Source organism: Microcaecilia unicolor, chromosome 8 (assembly GCF_901765095.1).
Source record: "Microcaecilia unicolor chromosome 8, aMicUni1.1, whole genome shotgun sequence".
NCBI classification, from domain to species: domain Eukaryota; kingdom Metazoa; phylum Chordata; class Amphibia; order Gymnophiona; family Siphonopidae; genus Microcaecilia; species Microcaecilia unicolor.
The window spans coordinates 39,996,475-40,010,594 of record NC_044038.1 but is presented as its reverse complement, the minus strand read 5'-3'; the positions used below and the strand labels follow the sequence as shown (position 1 = coordinate 40,010,594).

General features: G+C 43.2%; 1 protein-coding gene across 1 annotated transcript in view; it reads right to left on the bottom strand.

The window, feature by feature from the left end:
• The window catches only part of GRIN2A (glutamate ionotropic receptor NMDA type subunit 2A), a 523,242-nt gene that overhangs the window by 36,214 nt on the left and 472,908 nt on the right, over positions 1-14,120 (bottom strand). The window contains exons 9-10 of the mRNA XM_030213245.1: positions 12,795-13,024; positions 5,543-5,703 (exon numbers count right to left, since the gene is read on the bottom strand). Of these exons, the coding sequence (XP_030069105.1) occupies positions 5,543-5,703; positions 12,795-13,024 (391 nt within the window). The remainder of the gene's footprint in view (positions 1-5,542; positions 5,704-12,794; positions 13,025-14,120) is intronic.

Here is a 14,120-nt window from a genome sequence, read left to right as displayed (position 1 = left end):
CTACTTATCATTTCTAAAGCGCTACTAGATGTACACAGCGCTGTACTAAAACACTTAAAGCAGAAAAAAATGGCTTACCACAAAACACATTAAAGCGTTTGAAGTAATTTGCCCGTCAGCATGCACTAATTGCTCATTTTTTATTTATGTTTTTGTTATTTTTTTTCAGGAAGGGGTGTGCCATGGGTGGGAAATAGGCATGGGAGCATTATTCAGCTAGTACATTCTGACTAGTGCGACCTAACTGGATAATGGCAACATAGAATCACTTAGCACGTCCTAAATGGGAGAGCGTGCGTCCAGGTTAATATTTTTGCAGGTTTCACATGTTAATGGAACAATTAGTACGGGGCCTACAAAAAGAAAAAAGGAAAAAAAAGCCCCATTTAAGGGATGTGCTAGAAATTTTTATTTCTTTGTTGCATTTTTAGCCCACATTTTTCCACATATTTGCAGGCTCAATGTGGCTTACATAGTACTGGGAGGCGTTTGTCGGCTCCGGTGACTACAAATACAAAGTGACATAGTGGTAGGATAAAGTTCATGTGACGCAGTCACATTTAGGGAATTGTGCAGCGGAGGAGTTGAGTTACGTCCATTACGTGCTTTAATTTTGATGTGTCGCAGAGATCAAGCATTTAGGTTGGATCAGCGGGGTATGCCTTTTTGAATAGGTTAGTTTTTAGTGATTTCCGGAAGGCTAGGTGGTCGTATGTCGCTTTCATGGCTTTTGGTAATGTGTTCCATAGCTGTGTGCTTATGTAGGAAAAGCTTAGTACGTGGGGAAACTACTGTGCTAAGCCCATTTCTTAGAGGTCCTTCTACCGAGGACCAAGATTGGGCAACCCTGCTCTAGACCCATTCTGTTTTTTTGCGATTTGAATAATTCAGATCACAGCGCACTGATCCTTTTAGAGAAATGTTTTAAGTGTGGCTGTCTAACTATTATGTATGCACAGTGGCAGCCAGTTAGTACCGAGTGTCTGTCAGCACTGTTCCCTAAGGTTGTTGAAAGTAAAAGGTTTGTATTGCTCTGCCTGCAAAGATACTGACATCGCCTATATAGTATATATTAATGCCCCTGCCAGCTGTCTTACTGCTGTGTTACAGAATATTCATTCTCATGGTTTGCTATTGGCAGTGTGGAAACATAAGCCAAATGGTACTAGAGCATCATGGTTCATGTTTTTTGGAGAGCTGCCTCATTTCAGATCATATTAATTTGATCCCATACTCAGGGCTATAAACTAAGCCATTTTAACATCTGGGCAGAGAATCATATTTGCACTCTCATATTTCTTTCCTCTCCGCCTCCACCCCTTCACTCTTTTTCCCAGTCCTTTTTTCATTCTTTTCTCACTTCCTCCAACCTCAAACTTTACTCATCCTGGATGTCTGTCTGCTACATTCCCATCATTTTCTAACTCTGAAGCAGTGGCATACCCAGGAATTTTTAACAGGGAGTGTGTCTCCTCCCCCCCCCCCCCCATACCTTAAAATCACCTCCACTCCAGTCTTTGCTCACTTATCTGAACTTCTTACTACAGAACGTGCTCAGACGGCCTGCGGTAAGTTCCGAATTGTCGCGTGCTAAATTTTTAAAAAAATATTTTGGTTGCGGGCACGTGTCTGGGGGCACAGAGTGGGTGTGTCTGTGCTAATCAGCACATCTACATTATCACGTGCTAACTGATTAGTGCAGGATTATCGTATGAGCCCTTACTGACTACAAAATGAGTGGCAGTACCTGCTCACGCGGTAATTGCTTTTAATAGCCACACGATAATGGCGACATTAGCACATGGCCATTAATTGAAAAAAAAAAAAAACACCCACAGAAAATTGACTGTTTTACCACTGTGGTAAAACTGGCCTTAGTGCATGGGATAAAAATATGTAAGATTGCGCTAATGCCACTTTCTACCACAGATTACTAAAAGGACCCCTTAGAAATCCTAGAGCTCTCTTTGGGACTCTTTTACTAAGTTGCGCTAAGAAATGGGTTTATAGCACCCTTTCACAAGTCTTTACTGCGCCAGGGGAGTAGCCAGACACCCAATTTTGGTTGGCCTGGGCCCAAGATGGGTGGGCAGAAGAACTCCGCCTTGTCTCACAAGTGATTTGGTCTCTCCCTCTCTCGCCTGCATGCCATATGATCTCTCAAACATCCCCCTCCCCCTTCCCTGCATACCTTTTAAATAGCAGATTTTCACCAGCAGCAAGCAGCAACTAATACACACTGCTCATGTTGTTCCCCACAGCCTTCCCTCTGATGTAGCTTCCTGTTTCCGCATAGGTGGGAATACATCAGAGAAAAGGCTGTGGGGCCAGTGCAAACAGTATGTATCAGTCGCTGCTCGCTGCAGGCGAAGATCTGCTATTTACAAGGTATACAGGAGGGACAGTTGTTAGGAGTTCTCGGATGGTGGGGCTTGGGGATCCCTGCCAGCCACATCATAGGTGTGCTGCTACTGGGCCATACTTGGCTACGCCACTGTCCTGCGCAATAAGTCCATTTCTTGTGCAGTCATGAAAAAGCCTTTCTTTGTATTTGTGGACATGATCTAATGGTACAATTAGCATGTGGCCATTTAAAACAATTAACATGGGAAACCTTAGCACCTCCTATATTTAGGAGGCAGTAAGGGCTCCCATTTTAACCCTGCTTTAACCAGTTAATGCACACTGATATGCATGCACTAACTGGTTACCGTGGCACCCCATAAAATTGCCTCACTTCAGAAACAGCACACTTCTTTTCAGGTCCGGATTCGCCTCACTACCTTCCTCCTCCCAACCCATGGGCCTCTCACCTCTCCATTGCAATTCTACAAATTTTGCAGTTGCCAGCAGCTATTAGAACAGGTCTTTCTCTGGCTAGCCCTGGGGTCCTTCCCTTTGATGTAACTTCTCTTTGCTGTGTGGGAGGGACACAGCAGAGGGAAAGCCTCGGATGGCCTGAGGAAGGTCTGTTCTAATAGCTGCTGACAACTGCAATGTTTGTAGAATCAAGGCTGAGAGGAGATAGAGGTCTGGGGGGGGGGGGAGGAGGAAGGTAGGAAAACATATTGGATCCACAGGAAGGAATGGAGGTGGGGAGGAAAAAAGACAATACCACCATGGAAACTTTTATTTATTTTGATCTTATGTGGAAGTGCTGTGCTTTAAAAAATGGACATTATTGTGGAAATGGAGTTTGAAAACATTAATTTTATTAGCAACTGTTAGGACAAAAATATGTTGTTTTTGGAACCGATGAGTCACAGAATATGGAGTGAGCTGGCTTGGATAGCCTAGTTCTGATGGTCCCTTTTCCATTTATATCTATAGTCCACAACAGTACTGTTTCCATTTTGTCATATTAACATCAATAGTACATTACTGAACTGGGCAGTTGTTATTTTTTTAAACACAGGTTGGGGCATTGCACTTCCCCTTGATCATACCTTTAAATAAAAAATAAAAATAATTCAAAACAAAACAGTATGACAACCAAACTGGTTGAAGTCCATACGTAGGTGAATTAAAGTACATAAGTACATAAGTAGTGCCATACTGGGAAAGACCAAAGGTCCATCTAGCCCAGCATCCTGTCACCGACAGTGGCCAATCCAGGTCAAGGGCACCTGGCACGCTCCCCAAACGTAAAAACATTCCAGACAAGTTATACCTAAAAATGCGGAATTTTTCCAAGTCCATTTAATAGCGGTCTATGGACTTGTCCTTTAGGAATCTATCTAACCCCTTTTTAAACTCCGTCAAGCTAACCGCCCGTACCACGTTCTCCGGCAACGAATTCCAGAGTCTAATTACACGTTGGGTGAAGAAAAATTTTCTCCGATTAAAGCACATTCAATCTGTTTAAGGTGCCGTTAAAAATGTTAGGGACCCTTTTACTAAGGTGTGCCGAAAAATGGACTACGCTAGTGTGTGTTTTGGGCGCATACAGATCCATTTATCAGCGCGCCCATTAAAAAGGCCTTTTTAAAATTTTTGCCGAAAATGGATGTACGGCAAATTAAAAATTGATGTGTGTCCATTTTGGGTCTGAGACCTTACCGCCAGCCATTAATTTAATGATACGTTCTCGCGTTAACCGTGCAGTAATCATCTACGCGCACAGAATGGCAATTACCGCTCGGTTACTGCTTCACGCTGGAAAGGCCCCCTTAGTGCTTGCAAAATTGATTTAAGATGCATTAACTTACAATCTAACCCATATACAATCAATTGCCATGCACTAAAAAGTTCTAACACAAGTTAAACGTTTGTTTTATTCACAGAAATGTGTGAAACGAACTGAAAAAAGTTAACGAAAATCAGGAAGAAAGCCAAATGTTTGGTAAAAGAACCAAATTATGTTTACTTGTGCACCTCCCTGCAATAGCATCGTAAGACTGATCTAGCAAATGTTTTATCTCATACTGTACTTCAGATGGAGGCAATTAAACTGGCGTCTCTCAGTACATGAAGGTTGAACTGCCACTCAGACAAGTTCTATGAGAGGTACTGTACAGTACGGACTTACTGTACAGTCCACTGGCTTTACATTTTGCCCTATCACAGGACTTCGTGATTATTAGAGCTATTAGTCTGTTGTAAGTTATTTTTCTCTTTGGATAAAGTCCATGCTGGCTAGCACATGCTAACATAATGTGTCACTTTCTATATATGGCACAATGCATCTTGCTAGGGTCATCAATGCAAACCAGGGGCGTAGCCAGACTTTGGTGGGAGGGGGGTCCAGAGCCCGAGGTGAGAGGGCAAATTTTAGCTCTCCCGTGCCATTGCCGACCCCCCCTCCGCCACCGGTACCACCAACTTTGACGACCCCTGCCGACAACCCTCTCGACCCCCCCTCCCACTGATGACCCTCCCCCGCCGCCGCCATCGCCATGGGCTACCTTTGCTGGCGGGGGACCCCAATCCCCACCAGCCAAGGTCCTCTTCTTCCCGCGAAGGCTTCGTTCTGTTTCTGACGTCCTGCACATTGTACGTGCAGGACATCAGACTCACAGAAACAGAACAAAGCCTTGCAAGATGGCTTCATTCTGTTTCTGTGAGTCTGACGTCCTGCACGCCCAATGTGCAGGATGTCAGAAATAGAATGAAGCCTTCGCGGGAAGAAGAGGACCTCGGTTGGCGGGGATTGGGGTCCCCTGCCAGCAAAGGTAGCCCACGGCGACGGCGGTGGGGGGGAGGGTTGTCAGCAGGGGTCAAGAGGGTCAGCGGCGGGAGGGGGGGTCGAGAGGGTCGCCGGCAGGGGGGCCCAGGCCCCCGTGGCCCCACGTAGCTACGCCACTGATGCAAATAGCTATCTCCAGTGGCCTTTTCACGTTTTGAACAGGCAAATCATTTGGGTTGGTATCAAAACACGTTTATTTACTGTAGTGCTTAATATCAATCATGTACATTAATTGCATAAGCTAGTTAGGATAATTTTATGGGCAAATGATGATAACATTTACTGACAATCTGAGCATATATCATCTACTCTGTTACCTATATCAAAGACTCACAGAAGGCCTGGTATAATACCTACCCAGTTTTTAAGCTGACCAAGGCATCCTGCACCCCTTTCTGGTTATACTTTGCCATATACTGATGCATGTCTGGGTAGTTGTTCCTAATATTTCTCTCTGTGCTTCCATTCGGGACAGTTCCAAAGCGAAATGGGGGTGAATAGTCGTGTGGTCTTTGAAACTAGAGGGGGAAAATCACAAGTGTTATTCAAAGAGAAACTTTTTCAGGTAAATGGTGCTCCTCCCTATAGACTTAAAGCTCCATTTATATAGGATGTGGAGGGGTGAATTAAGAAGTCCAGGTCAGGAGGTGGAGAATTCCCACAGTATTCTACAAAGGCCATGCAAATTTGCAGATGACACAAAACGATTGAAAGCTAGTAAATCACATGCAGACTATGAGAAATTGCCAGAGGACCTTATGAGACTAGAAGCCTAAGCATTCAAATGGCAGATGACAATTAGGGGTATGTTTACTAAGGTGCGTTTGCGTTTTTAATGCACCTGTAAATTTAAGGTGCATTAAACGCTAACGCGCCTATACATATCTATGGGCGCCTATAGCACCACTTAGTAAACATAGGCGTTAAAGTGGACAAAGTGGACAAATGCAAAGTCCATGTCCATGCAGCTCCATGTCCTATGGGAGAAGCACTTTAAAAAATCTGCAAGAGAGGGAAAAATGTACTATTGTTCTCCACTTGTATATGGGAGCAGACAGTTTTTTTAAATCACTGCTACCAACAGCAGCCATGTCCTTGGTCCCCACTATTTTTGTAGCGCTGGTGCTTACCTGGCGGAAATCAGGCCGCTGCCCAGTTACTGCCGGGTTAGTGCGGGAGCCCTTAAAGCCACCTCAATGGGCGGCGGTAAGAGCTCCTCCCCAAAATGGCCATGTGGTAAGTGGTTCACCTATCACACACCCACTTATTTTCGGGAAAAAAGACAGCCTTTTTACTCTAGGCAACAAACAATAAAGCATACATAATAAAAACATCAAACAAGTATAACAACATAAAAAAAGTAAAAATCATAGACAAAAATGACTACAATAAACTAAAAATGCTTACAGAGCTTCAGGACATGATCATACTACCCCATATTACTAAAGAAACACTGACTTCACAGATACTGTGAATAAACACTACTAATGAAATCACATCCTAATGAGAAGGCAATTAAATCCTAAGGTAGAGAAAAGGCTTGTTGAAAAAAGACAGCTGATAATGAGCACAACACAAATTGCAAAACATCCCACAACGGGGGGGGGGGGGGGGGGGGGGGGGGGGGTGGGGGGGGCGGAGGGGGTAAGTCCTTGGGTCTCCCACAACTGACTGTAGGATCTTTAGTCTTGCCACTTTTCTCAATGGAACTGCTGCAGAATTCCTACAAATGGCTTATGGACTCCCTAGGAGTCAGCACACAGGAAAAAATAAATAGGTATTAGTGTGGACATTATATTAAAATTTTCTGCTCAGTATGCGGTGCTGACAAATAGAAAATTAGAAATTATTAGTACTGTGTCAAATTCTGGTTGCTACATCTCAATAAAAAGACAGCAAAATTAAATAAGGTATGAAAAAGGGCAACCAAAGTGATTACAGGGCTGGAACAATTCCTTTGTAAAGAAAGGCTAAAGAGGGTAGGGCTCTTCAGCTTGGAGAAGAGACAGCTGAGGGGGGGATATGAATGAGTGGAGTGGAACAGGTAAATGCAAACTGATTGTTTATCAAGAAGTAGAAAGACTAGGGACACAACATAACGTTATATAGTAATAGTTTTAAAACAAAGAGGAAAAACATATTTTTTTTCACTCAGTGCATAGTTAAGCTCTGGAACTCATTGTCAGAGGATGCGGTAAAAGCAGTTAGCATAGCCAGATTTTAAAAAGATTTGGATACATTTTTGCAGATAAAGTTTATTAAGGTAAACCTGGGGAATGCCACTGTTTATTCCTGGAAGTAAGTAGAATGGAACCTTGCAACTTTTGAGGATTCTGCCAAGAACCCATGACCTGGTTTTTACCAATCTTTGGAGTTCTTGCCCAATTAAGCCACATTATAAACATCCTCACTTATAATCCTGCCCTGAAGAATTCAAATGACTTAGAGGGGCGTCCATCCTTCATTTGGATAATACGGTCGAGGACGCCCAAATCTCAACATTTAGGTCGACCTTAGAGATGGTTGTCCCCGGTTTTTGGCGATAATGGAAACCGAGGACACCCATCTCAAAAATTACCAAATCCAAGGCATTTGGTCATGGGAGGAGCCAGCATTCGTAGTGCACTGGTCCCTCTCACATGCCAGGACACCAACCGGGCAACCTAGGGGGCACTGCAGTGGACTTCATAAATTGCTCCCAGGTACATAGCTCCCTTACCTTCGGTGCTGAGCCCCCAAACCCCCCCCAAAACCCACTCCCCACAACTGTATACCACTACCATAGCCCTAAGGAGTGAAGTGGGGGCACCTACATGTGGGTACAGTGGGTTTCGGGTGGGTTTTGAAGGGCTCACATTTACCAGCACAAGTGTAACAGGTAGGGGGGGATGGGCCCGGGTCCACCTGCCTGAAGTGCACTGCACCCACTAAAACTGCTCCAGGGACCTGCATACTGCTGTGATGGACCTGAGTATGACATCTGAGGCTGGCATAGAGGCTGGCACAAAATATTTTGAAAAATATTTTTTTGAGGGTGGGAGGGGGTTAGTGACCACTGGGGGAGTAAGGGGAGGTCATCCCCGATTCTCTCTGGTGGTCATCTGGTCATTTTGGGCACATTTGTGTGCCTTGGTCGTAAGAAAAAAAATGGACCAAGTAAAGTCAACCAAATGCTCGTCAGGGACGCCCTTCTTTTTTCCATTATCGGCCGAGGACGCCCATCTCTTAAGCACGCCCCAGTCCCGCCTTCACTACGCATCCAACACCCCCGTGAACTTTGGTTGTCCCCGCGACGGAAAGCAGTTGAGGGCGCCCAAAATCGGCTTTCTATTATGCCGATTTGTGCGAACCTGAGAGAAGGACGCCCATCTCCCGATTTGTGTCGGAATATGGGCGCCCTTCTCTTTCGAAAATGCCCCTGCTAGTAAACAAGAAAATCATTCCAGAACCTTTACTGACTCCTTCACAAACAAAGTGGCGATCCTTTATTCTTGTCACTCCCAAGATGCCATTTTAAGAATACAGTGTTATGTTTAAAGCTCAGAACTGGTCACAGATGCTTTAAAAATTACATCAGTTCACAGTAAAAACTGTACTCTTAATTGACTACTAATTGAGACACAGCAATTAACATCTAATTTGCAACTTGGAAAACAGATTGAATATTAATGTAGCGAAAACCACCACAAACCAAAACTTCTGTTTAACAAGCTGAGTTTCTGGCATTTATTTTTCCTAAAGAAAATGTGCGTGGATTCCATTTGCAGTTTTAAAGAATCGATGAAAATGATCGATATGTTAATATTCAAAGTACCCTACTTGTTAGAAAGTAGTGGGCTTTGAACTAGGGAAACCTGGTTCACCTACTACAGTGGCCCATTGTGATCTTGGGCAAATCACTTAACCTTCCATTGCTTCAGGCTAGAGAATGACACAGTCACAAATTCTGTCCCCATCCCAGCCCTGTCCCCTTGAATTCTGTCTCCGTCCCTACCCCATCCCCTCAGGTTCTGTCTTCATCCCCGTCCTGTCCCCACAGGTTTTGTTTCCGTCCCTGCAGGCCCTGTCTCCGTACCCACCCCATCCCCGCCCCATCCCCATGGACTGTCCTCACCTGCAGAAGTGTTGAACACTTATGATTTTATATTTAAATCCTTTTATTAAAGTATAAAAAGGAACAATATGCTGTACAACTGTTGTGTATAAATTACAAATAGAAAACAACAATAACAGTGAGCATCTATAATAACCCTCCCAACCACCACCACACTCTACCTTTCCAATCCCAACAATAGCTGGCTTCTACTACCCGAAGGAACCTAAATCTACCCTGTTAAAATGTCCAGGGCTACAAAATACAACCTGTTCTGCATGCCCCAGCAGGAGAGAAATATGCCCTATGAAGAACTGTTATGATTTTTTCATCAGTGGATGAATAAGAAGTCATCAACAATCTCAGGATTCAGTCTAGCTCTCCTGTCTTCTACAGTCCTTTCTGCTGTAGAAGATATCTTCTTAGAAGATGTGCTGGTAGCGGGATGTACAGGATCCCCCATGCAAATTTTGCTAGCTATGGCCAGCATGTTTGCTTGTTTTTCCAAAACAATCTAAATATCGTCATCTGCATCACTCAAACATAAATAACAGTTCAGTTCATTAACAGGCTTCAAAGTAAAAAATGACAAGGGGACAAAGTTTGCCCCCATCCCCGCCTGTCCCTGGTTGACATGCAGTTGTTGCTGTGACAATACCTTCTTGTGTATTATTGGATTCTCAAGACCAATTATGTGTTATTATCATCGGTGGCTGGGATAATTGACATTGACTCCTGAGGCAGTCACGGTTAGTGCCAAGACACAGGACTGCATTGAGTCTTGATTTTTTTATGTAAGAATAAACCTGCTGCTTGGATATACATTTGGGGGCCCTTTTACTAAGCTGCATAAGCGTCTACGCACACCCAATGCACGCCAAAATGGAGTTACCACCCAGCTACCGCGTGGCTCTTGCGGTAATTTCATTTTTGGCGCGCATCCGATAGGTTTCCAAAAAATTTTTGGACGTGAGTATCGGACACATGCCAAGTGGCATTTGACACGTGTAGGTCATTATCGTCCAGTTACCGTGTGAGACTTTACCCGCTAGGTCAATGGCTGGTGGAAAGGTCTCAGACCCAAACTTGACACGCGGAAATTTTCATTTTGCCGCACGTCCATTTTCGGAAAAAAATTAAAATAAGGCATTTTTTGTAGGTATGCTGAAAAATAATTCTGTGTGCGCCCAAAACACACATCTACATTACCGCCGGCCATTTTTCAGTGCACCTTAGTAAAAGGACCCCCTTGGTCTACCCCTTACTTCTCTTTTTTTTTTTTTTTTAAATACTTGTGTGACTTGTGGTTAGGGGGACACTTCTTCTCTTTTCTTGTTGTTACCCTTTCTTCTTGCCTTCAGTGTACTGTGTGCCTCCTATAGCTAACTGACCTAGTTCAATAATGCTGTACCGTCCTTCCTACGTTTGTCCTTATGAATAATTAAGCTACTGACCGGAACTGCACCCTTAAACTTGCCAAAATGGAAACATCAACCTTGAATCACTAGGATGCCATCACAAGCAAAAACTTTCTGTTCTAGGGAATCAGCAAACAACAAATTAAACTAAGGCCAGCTATCCCAAGCTAATTTATAAGCTCAAGAAAATGAATATCCCAACTCTCAGAAACACTTCGTAGATACATCTTCTTAATTGAAGTACTGATTACCCTATTAGCAATGAAACTTTTTTTAAAAATTGAATTGGAACATTAATTCTCTACAGACTTTTTCTGCCGTATTTGTACAGTAAGGGGGGGGGGGGTGAAAGATTAAGAATATTGTCTGCATGTCCTAAAGCAAATATTTGCAATGCACTGAAATATTTAATTGAATAAGCAAGTTCCTAGGGAAGAATATTCCTTTTGGAGGTTGTGTTGAGTCCTTTGGTGTACTTTTAATAAACATCACAGTTAAGGATCATCATGTCTCCCTTGTGCCACCCTCTCATCAGTGATATTTGGTGGCATTTTCCGGAATATTATGTTTGAACACCTTAGAACTATCTGGATAATGCAGGGGAGGGTCCAGGGGTAGCACTGGTAGAGCCAGAAGTTAACCAGTTAGGGATGAATTCTATATATGGTGCTGAAAAAAGTCAGCGCTGAGAAAAGCGCTATTCTATAACCTGTGCTTAAAGTTAGGCGCTATTTAGCACTTATACCTGGGAATTGCGCCTAACTTTAGGCACGGCCACTTGTACCAACTGAGATGTGGTGCAAACGTATGTGCCTACATTAGGCGGTATCCCCCGTATTTTATAACAACACGCAAAAATGCTAGGAATGCCCCTGTTCTGCCCATAACCCTCCCATTTCTGTGTCCCATTTTTTTTTACTACATACGTATTGCTACACTGGGACAGAACAAAGGTCCATCCGGCCCAGCATCCTGTTTCCAACAGCGACCAATCCAGGTCACAAATACCTGGCAAGATCCCGAAAAAGTATGATACATTTTATGCTGCTTATCCCAGAAATAAGCAGTGAGTTTTTCCCAAGTCAATTTAATTTTTGGAAGCCATCCAGACCTTTTTTAAACCCCGCTAAGCTAACCGCCTTTACCACATTCTCTGGCAACGAATTCCAGAGTTTAATTACACGTTGAGTGAAGAAAAAATTTCTCCCTAGTTCTAGTAGTTTTTGGAAAGAGTAAACAAATGATTCACGTCTACCCGTTCCACTCCACTCATTTCATTCAGTTTCTCTGACTCGTCAGCTTCGAATACCATTTCTGGCACTGGTATCTCTCCCAAATCTTCCTCGGTAATGACCGAAGCAAAGAATTAATTTAATCTCTCCGCTACGGCTTTGTCTTCCCTGATTGCCCCTTTTACCCCTCAGTCATCTAGCGGTCCAACCGATTCTTTTGCTAGCTTCTTGCTTTTAATATACCTAAACATTTTTTACTATGTGTTTTTGCCTCCAATGCAATCTTTTTTTCAAAGTCCCATGCCTAAATTTACAGGCATAAGTTCCAATTAAATCTAATTAATGCCAATAATTGCTCATTAACAAGTCAATTATTGGTGCTAATTAGCTCTATAGTCAATTAAACTGCACATGCAATTTTGGGCAAGTTTTATACAATGGGGAGGGGGGATTAATGTCATATTCAGCACTGGCACTTGAATAAGTTACCTGGGGAAGTTAGGTCAGGGAAATAGCAGCCTAAGCTTGGGCTATTCAAAACTGGCACTGAAGTGCGTTACGTACAATGAGAAGTACCTGGGCGATGCGGTTTGATCAGTGCTTTGCCTGGGCATCTTCCCTCTCCTGACATGCACATTGCCTCCTACCTAATTTACCCTGGCGGTAACTATAAGGGGAATGACACACATGTCATTTAAGGATAGCATGAAAAGATGCTTCCCCATCTCCCACCCAAGTTCAAGGGGATGACATCCGTGGCAGATGTGGAACTTTTTACTAGCTCACATAGAAATGATGGACCCCTGCAATCTTTTGTAATGGTGCACATTACAGCGTACATGTCATCCTCAGTTCAACCGACATACCTTTTTATCACTTAGCCCAGTCACTTGGTCCACAAATTCCTCTTGAATCATAAATGCAGCTAGGTTGGCAGTATAACTGGCCAGAAAAATGACAGCAAAGAAGGCCCAGATTGATACAATAATTTTGCTGGTTGTTCCTTTGGGATTCTGAACAGGTACTGAGTTATTAAAGACCAAGCCCCATAGCAGCCATACCGCCTTCCCAATAGTAAATGAAGGTCCATGTGGAGCTGAAATAACAAATAACACAAAAGATATTGTTTTACACAAGTCAGACACCAATGAATTATTAGATCATTAGCTACAAAGAAACTAGTCACTGAATTGCTTTTCAGTACATACCCATTATCTATATAACCTTACAAATATTTCGCACTTCACTTTTATTTGATATACCATGAATCTAGAAAAACAATTTAAGGGGCCCTTTTACTAAAGGGCATTAAGCCCTTAACACGCAGTTAGCACATTCCAACAGGCCACTGCAGAAATGCATTTAAATGTTTTATGGTATTTTGCCTGTTTGTGCATGCTAAGCCATGGGTTATGGATTTAAAAAAAATATTTTTGGAAGGGGGTGTTTCATGAGCATGTTATACTTAACGCAAGCTAACCTCCGGATTCTGTATAAGGCATGGCGAGTAGCGCGCGTTAAACTGGGTGTGTTCCCAATTTAAGCACACATCTTGTGTAATCAGCAAATCAGTGATGATAACTGGCCGATAACCAATTATCATCACTAATTGGCAATATTTGGAATTGGCGCACGCTTCTTTTTACGTGTATTCTAAAAGGAGGCAATCCCAACGTGTGTAACTGAAAAGGGGGCACAGCCATGGGAGGAGTGTGAGCATGTTGGGGCGTTACTCAAATTTATGTGTGTTGTCAGAATTCGGGGGAACGTGCCTACATTCAGTTGTGGATAGTTACACCAGGTTTTCAGTTGCGTAAACGGCCATGCCTAAATGTAGGCGCATTCCCCGGTCCTATGCACTATTCTATAAACTGTGCCTATCTGTAGGACTGGTATATCTAGGTTTTAGGTGCCACTTACAGAATCTGGCTCTAACTGGCTACCCGGGAGCATTTAGCGCCTTCCAAAAAGGAGGCAATAAATGCTCCCACATTAACTCTAGGCAACATTACCAGGAGGCATATTTTCAAAGCACTTTGGGAGGCTAAGTTCCATAGGTTTCTATGGAACTTTGGGAGGCTAAGTGCTTTGAAAATGAGCCCGATCGTGACCTGCAATTAAATATATTTTAAAACATCCTCTAATACTGCATGTTATATCTGGGCTTAGTGTGTGGTAAAATCCCGCATTAC